Here is a 7500-nt window from a genome sequence, read left to right as displayed (position 1 = left end):
AAACCAAATGACTCATTCTAAAACATCTCGTTCCATCTCGACAACTTTTAAAAGACTTTGATGAAAGTCTTTGTGTTTTTCAGAGATCTTTTTTCCTTCGTGGTTCTAGGGATAGTGTAATACGTATTACTCATCAGTATTACTACTCGTCAATGCTAAAAAACACTCACGAGAACACTAACTTTTATCTTTAGGGCCTTTGACAGTTGTTTTTGGAGAGTGAAAAGTGTTTACTGATACGAGCATACGACTAGTCTATTTTAAATGTCATATTTCATCTCTCTCACTAAAGGAGAGAGTGCATGACTTACACGTACGAAACACATAATGAAACCAAACAAAGGACAAATGAAAGCGTAAAACAAAGACCATATTTTAGCAGGACGTTGTTTTTTAGCCTCATTCTAAAAAAAAGTGCAGCAAAATATGAAAATAATTGCTACAAATAATGTAAACTTAACTGTTTGAATGACGCCATGTTTTAACAATATTCTAAAATCATAAAAACAAATTGATAAAGAAACAAAAAACACACGAAACATGAATAAATAAACAAATAGATAAATAAAAAGTGAAAAAAAAGGAAAAACTGAGGGATGAAATGCTGGAAAACATAAAACTGTAACTGATGCATATGTTAAATGCTCCATTTCACATGATTTTCTAAACAATAGGAATTAAAGAAATAAAGAACTGAGGCTCTTTTTTTATGCAAGACGCCATGTTTCCTTCTAGTCATGGAAGCAAAAGGTAAAGAAGCTCCAAAACCAAGACTGATCTGTATGTGTTAGACTTCTGAAAACAAATAGAATGAATATATTTGAGACTGATTAGTGTGCAAAAAAAAGCGCTGTGCTGCACAAAACTGCGTACAATGCAGCTACGGAGACAGACGCACTCCACCCTCCCTCTCCCTTCATTTAGGAGTCTCCAATATATTTCCCAGCACTAATATAGGATGGAAGACGCACTCTTCGGTTACGGTAAAAAATGATAAGTCGTATGGTAATATGGGCAGTCTTATTACACCATCCGCTTTAAAGGAAAGCGGAGAAAAAGATATATCAGTCGAGGAAATAAGAAATTCATATCAGAGCAAGCAAGCATCGGTGGCATCCTTAAAGTAGAAAGATTTGGTAAGGTGCTTTTTGTTTACCACTGGGATACACAAAAAGTATTATTTCAGATACTGGAAAGATGTAAGCAGCACATCAGGGAGATAAATTGGAAGAAAGAAGTAAGAGAAGGTTTAGAAATAAGAGAAAGAAATCGAGGAAATAAGAGGAAAGACAAGAGAATCAAAAGTAACAAAGCAAACCAGAGTTGACGAAATATAGTGATAAATTCACAGGAAGGAAGACACGAACAGTAAATAGTCATGGTCAGAGGTCCTGGCCACGCTCACTTCCACCGTATTGTGCTGTGCAGTTCTTTACATTTTTTGTGACGTACTTAGCATCCACATGCTGTCGCGATTTGTGAGGAGATTTTGGGATGAAGAGAGTGTGGCGCGTGTTTTGCGTCGTTTTCTGGCTTCCTTAGAAACTTTCATTGGCAGGTTTTTAAAGGAAACTCTTTCAAGGAGAAGATGTTAAGTTATTTACCCTCTAGTTTTGGATTATCCATCTTAGCATTTCTTTAAGAACTGGCGCCTCAACAGATATTTTTATTTGGCCTAGACCAGTGCCCTTCTTACATGCAAAAAGACTTAAGACAGATGCTGAAAAAAATTGAAAAAGTGTCTTAACAGACTTTTGACCACAACTCTACAAGGTAAGTGCAAGAATAAGTAAGGCTGATCAGCACTCCTCGAAGATCGCAGGGTCGAGGTCAGTTAGCCTCTGCCCGTCCTGACACGTTGAGTCTGGGTCAAGTCGGATTAGAAGAGTTGGATCCAGCACCAGCCAGGCAACCTCACACCCGCACGATAAGGGTTTCCTTGGCAAGGGAAGGAGGAAGGGAATGAAGGAGGAAGCTAAGTATCTGTTCATGTTCCATTGCCTGTCAAGTGTTTTGTTAGTACAAGTGTTCATCTTACACATGTGTGGTCATTTATAAGATATACATGTGTGTGTGTGTGTGTGTGTGTGTGTGTGTGTGTGTGTGTGTGTGTGTGTGTGTGTGTGTGTGTGTGTGTGTGTGAGTGTGTGTGTGTGTGTGTGTGTGTGTGTGTGTGTGTGTGTGTGTAAGCCTTCCGCTGAGACTCACTTCTGAGGTCGAGGGTGACGTTGGCTTCAAGCAAAGGCCGCCAAGCCAATTCTGCCACCTCCATCAGCGCGTTGTCCTGCAGGTACACACAGCCTCCGCCAAGACCTGCCAGAGCCGAGTAGAGCACCACGCATGCCAGAGTGAATTTTTTTCATCTTTTCTCTGGGAAAATGTCTTATCATTTGCACGTGGAGCTTAATTATGAAAAATATTGCCTGAACTACACACATTCATAATTACTCCCTCAAGTTTCAAGAGAACAAAGAATATCTATTGTGTGCTAATCAGGAAGGAAATGTCACGAGTGAGAGGTGTGGGAACAGCACAGTTTGGCCTCCAGGTGACCGACTGTATACCTGTGAGGGCATTAGGAGCGACGAAAGTAAGGTCGTTGTTCTGCAGGTACACTTGGCCACCATCCACTCCACCCAGAGTCACAGTCGCGTCAAGAAGATTGGAGAGGTGGTTGTCTCTCAAACTCAGGAAAGAGAGGTTAGGTAGCTTGCTAAATATTCCTGCAAGCAACAATGAGAATGTAAGTCCTATCAGTGGTATCGAGACACTGGCCACTGTACTCACGACGATATGATTCATAAAGGTTACTAATGCCCTGCTTATTGGGAGCAGCACCCGCATCTCACCTGGCTGTAGCTCGGTAAGGTTGACACCGTACAGGTGGAGCTCTCGTAAGGCAGGTGTGGCGGCAAAGGTGGTGTCGTTAATGACATGTAGCGGGTTATATCCAATGCTGAAGATTTCCATCGAGAGGGACGTGAGAGGTGGCAGGAGAGAGAACTTGTTGCCGTAAAGCCTCACCTCCCGCAGCTTGGTGAAGGAGGCGAGCTCTGCGAAGGGGAAGTCGTGGATATTGTTATAATAGAAATGCATCAGGTTGAGCGTGTTGTGGCTTTTAGCGAACGTCCCGGCCTCTATCCTCTCCAGCGAGCCGGACACCAGACGCAGCTCCTGGAACGTTAAATCACCGAACACGCCCGCCCGCAGCTCCTTCACACCAGCGTTGTCCACCATCACAAGGGAGCGAAAGTGGCGGTAAGGGAATTTGGCACTGAAAACTTGAGCTAGCTGAGTCTCGTTGGCCACGCCTGAGCAATGCAGATCTCTTATCATAAATCCGCCGCTGAGGCAGACACACGGCTTGATGTCATTTCCGCCCGGGCATGGGTACCCGAGAGGCTGGACCCCTTGGCGGTTAAAATGAGTCAGATCAAAACTTGAATTTTGCTTTAAACTGGAATCTTGGTTGAAATTGGAATCTTGGGACCCATAATTGCTACTCACGCATAAAAGGAGTAATAAGAGAACCGTCACACGTCCCTCCATCCCTGCAGCGTCAGTCAACGGTCGTGGAGTTAAGGAGAGTGATCGTATGGGCTCTATGAAGAAAAGTGTCTGTCAGAGGAAGGGGTTTGACACATTTGTGGCGGGAACGTGGCCACCTGACGCCACGATAAAGTTCAAGTTGCCTCGCTCTCATCAGTATTTCTCTCTCTCTCTCTCTCTCTCTCTCTCTCTCTCTCTGTGTGTGTGTGTGTGTGTGTGTGTGTGTGTGTGTGTGTGTGTGTGTGTGTGTGTGTGTGTGTGTGTGTGTGTGTGTGTGTGTGTGTGTGTGTGTGTGTGTGTGTGTGTGTGTGTGTGTGTGTGTGTGTCACGGAAAGGAATAAGAACAAAAGAGCAGAGAGAGAGAGAGAGAGAGAGAGAGAGAGAGAGAGAGAGAGAGAGAGAGAGAGAGAGAGAGAGAGAGAGAGAGAGAGAGAGAGAGAGAGAGAGAGAGAGAGAGAGAGAGAGAGAAGACTAGGCAGGTGGCACTTCCCACAGCCAAGCTCCTCCACACACCTGCCTCTCCTCAACACCCCTGACCACCTCCTCCTCCTCCTCCTCCTCCTCCTCCTCATCCTCCTTCGCATATCCACACTCCACCGATTCCACTCGCCACTACAGATTCATTTTTTCATTCTCTCTCTCTCTCTCTCTCTCTCTCTCTCTCTCTCTCTCTCTCTCTCTCTCTCTCTCTCTCTCTCTCATATTCCATGACTACTGAACAATGAATCATCCTCCTCCATCTCCTTCTCCTCCTCCTCCTCCTCATCCTCCTCCTCCTCCTTCCTCCTCCTCCTCCTCCTCCTCATCCTCCTCCTCCTCCTCTTCTTCATCATCCTGTTCTGCTCCTTCTCCTCCTTCATACTTTTTCTAATTTTCTGGCTCCTCCTCCTCCTCCTCCTCCTCCTCCTCCTCCTCCTCCTCCTCCTCCTCCTCCTCCTCTACTCTTTTCAACAAACCTTCCCTAATCTTTCCATTTCTCCTGTTTTCCTCTCTCTTTTCTTCCTCTTTTTCTTCCAAGTCTTTTTTCATCTTCCTCCCTTAGCATTTCCTAATATTTTTCACTTTTCACTCTCTTCCTTCTCTAATTCTTTTTTTTTCTTCCTTCTCCTTTTCCCTTCCTTCTTTTCCTTTTGTTTTTTTTCTTTTCTTTTTTCTCTCTCTCTGCACTTCATGATTTTCTCTTATTTTTCTTATCATTGTCTTCTATTTCTCCATTTTCCTTTCTTTTCTATATGTTCTTGTTCTCGTTCTTACTCTTGCCCGTTGTCTTTAACTCTTCTTTTCTTCATCATCGTCTCATCTGGTGCTTTTCATCTTTCCGCTTCTCTTCCTCCTCTAATTCTAAATCCTCTCTTCCTTATTTCCTCTTCTAACTCTTACTTCAATTTATACGTCCTTTCTCCTTCTCCTCTTCCTCCTCTTCTCCCAGCTCCTCCTCTTCCTCCATTCCTTCTCTTCCTCCTCTCTTTTCAGCTCTTTCCTCCTTCCTACCTTGCCATATTCTCCTCTATCCCCTTTTCCTTCTCCTCTGCCAGATCTTCCGACCTTCCTCATGCTCCTCCCCTGCCAGATCCTCCTCTATCGCCCCTTTTCCTTCTCTGCCAGCTCCTTCAACCTTCCTCTTGCTCCTCCCCTGCCAGATCCTCCTCTATTCCTCCTCCTCTTCCTACTCTTCCCTTGCCAGCTCTTCCTCCATCGCTCCTCCACCAGCTCCTCCATCTATTGCATTCTCGCTCCCTTGCTCAACGATTCCCGTCCCATAAATACTTGAGAACCAACATCCGGAATGTCGCAGCTGTCTCGTGTTTCTCTCTCTCTCTCTCTCTCTCTCTCTCTCTCTCTCTCTCTCTCTCTCTCTCTCTCTCTCTCGGTAATCAGGTGCTATTTTCTGCAGGTAATTAGTACTTCTGTATGTCAGGTGAACTACAAGTAACGTGCTTCTGACCTTACTGTGTGTGTGTGTGTGTGTGTGTGTGTGTGTGTGTGTGTGTGTGTGTGTGTGTGTGTGTGTGTGTGTGTGTGTGTGTGTGTGTGTGTGTGTGTGTGTGTGTGTGTGTGTGTGTGTGTGTGTGTGTGTGTGTGTGTGTGTGTGTGTGTGTGTGTGTGTGTGTGTGTGTGTGTGTGTGTGTGTGTGGCGGAGTAAGGTAAGGTAACGTGTATAGGAAATCAACACGGTTCTCTTTGCGAGGAAAGGAAAAAAAAACCATCATGCAAAGTACATCGATCAAAGTGTACCTCTTCCTCTTCTCTCACGTAGTGTATTCCATGCTCCTTATTCCCACGGATCAGTTTATGGAAGTGTGTGTGTATAATCATGGCTTGTTATCATGAGGGAGCTTGAAGCGTAGTGTGGGTAGCAGGAGAGCTCAAGATGAACAAGGAATGGAACGCACGAAATATCATATCGTGTCGCACCTCCATTGCTTTCAAAAAGTCTCTAGTTGACGTTACATGGGTTTTTAAGGATATTTTTATTGTTCTAGTAATAAATCTACAAGATTTTACATTATAAACAGGAAAAAAAAAAGCATTCATGACAACTGACATAATCGTCTCGGTGGTTTTTAAACAGCTGTCGTGAAAAAAAAAAAAAACACGATTCAAAATAGGAGCCAGAATGTGACGCAGAATTACATTAACTCCTGAGAGAGAACGTCGTGAATAAGGAAAAGTGTGTAACGAAAGGCTAGTCCAAGCAGAGCGTCTCGCTGCGCCTAACAGGGCACGCCACGAGGCACCCAGGCTCCAGGGACACCACGCCTTGCATGCGACACGGTGGTGTTGGATTAGCCGCCGTGTTTTGTGTTCCCTCACCTGTGATTATTCATGTCGAAATACAAATTGCGTTAAGCACGTATATTACGAGAATGAAGGTATTTGTTTCTTTATACTCTGCTCTTAGGGAAACATTAAAAGAAGACTATTTTTCCTCTCTCATTTTTATGCAAGAGGTGCTCTGGCCAAAGACACCACAAACTGAAAAAATACATGAACTGAAGATGCCTCTCGCTAATGACAGAAAACATATTGCACGGAAAAGTGTTGACGGGTGATAGAAAATAAAGAGCTAGGCAGGGAGCTCCAGATCCCATGGGTAAAAGTGACGAAAGATAGACAATAATGGTTGACTCCTGCATTAGTAAGGTGGGTAGAAAAGGGGAGAGAAATTATAGCAAGCTGTGCAGTGAGGCCGCGGAAGCAGAGGATAAAAGTGAGGAGGCACTGTTAGAATAATCATAAGAAGCGATATTGCCGAAAGAAAAGGAAGATACTTTTTATTCTGAAACATTTTGAGTCTATATCTCCAATAATACCATCATGCTAAAGCTGATGTCATTGAGGCTTTCAAGAGTGATTTTCTTTATGAATCTAGTGACATACTTAAAATTCTGCATCATCAAATAGCAAAAAATTGTCCATAAGAAATTACCTAATCACCTCAATGGGCTGCGAAAACAGTTAGAATATACGGGTCAGATTAAGGCGGAGAAATGTAATCACCTTTGATGAACCTTAATGGAAGCAAACCAAGGATGACAAGACTGTGCTCCTGGTGTGTGTATATATATATATATATATATATATATATATATATATATATATATATATATATATATATATATATATATATATATATATATATATATAGCTTATAGCGCCTGTAGGTATACTTGAAGAGTATGGGAGGCGTTGTCCAGCTTCCACCCATTAGTGGCGCTGGCAATTTTATTTATAGTGGTACCCATATTAGGGCCCATATCACCAACCAACGCATCTTTGGTGTAAGTCTTTGGTGTAAGGCAATTACCCCACCACCTAGAACCTGGGTATCATGATGACATGTAGGTAACTTTAAACTACTCCAGAAATGACATAGTTTCAAGACGGCACGTGATGGGATTCCAACCTATACATGGACGTCTGCCCGATCCCACGCTCGCCACCTTATCC

At 43.5% G+C, this 7500-nt stretch overlaps 1 protein-coding gene across 1 annotated transcript in view; it reads right to left on the bottom strand.

The window, feature by feature from the left end:
* LOC123498257 (oplophorus-luciferin 2-monooxygenase non-catalytic subunit-like) overlaps window positions 1-3611 on the bottom strand; it is a 31341-nt gene extending 27730 nt beyond the window's left edge. The window contains exons 1-3 of the mRNA XM_045245450.1: window positions 2850-3611; window positions 2565-2723; window positions 2209-2313 (exon numbers count right to left, since the gene is read on the bottom strand). Of these exons, the coding sequence (XP_045101385.1) occupies window positions 2209-2313; window positions 2565-2723; window positions 2850-3549 (964 nt within the window). The 5' untranslated portion in view covers window positions 3550-3611. The remainder of the gene's footprint in view (window positions 1-2208; window positions 2314-2564; window positions 2724-2849) is intronic.
* Between the last annotated feature and the right edge of the window lie 3889 nt (window positions 3612-7500).

This window comes from Portunus trituberculatus, chromosome 47, assembly GCF_017591435.1.
Source record: "Portunus trituberculatus isolate SZX2019 chromosome 47, ASM1759143v1, whole genome shotgun sequence".
Lineage (NCBI taxonomy): Eukaryota > Metazoa > Arthropoda > Malacostraca > Decapoda > Portunidae > Portunus > Portunus trituberculatus.
Note: the sequence above shows the minus strand (reverse complement) of the source record. Positions and strands in the feature narration are given on the sequence as shown.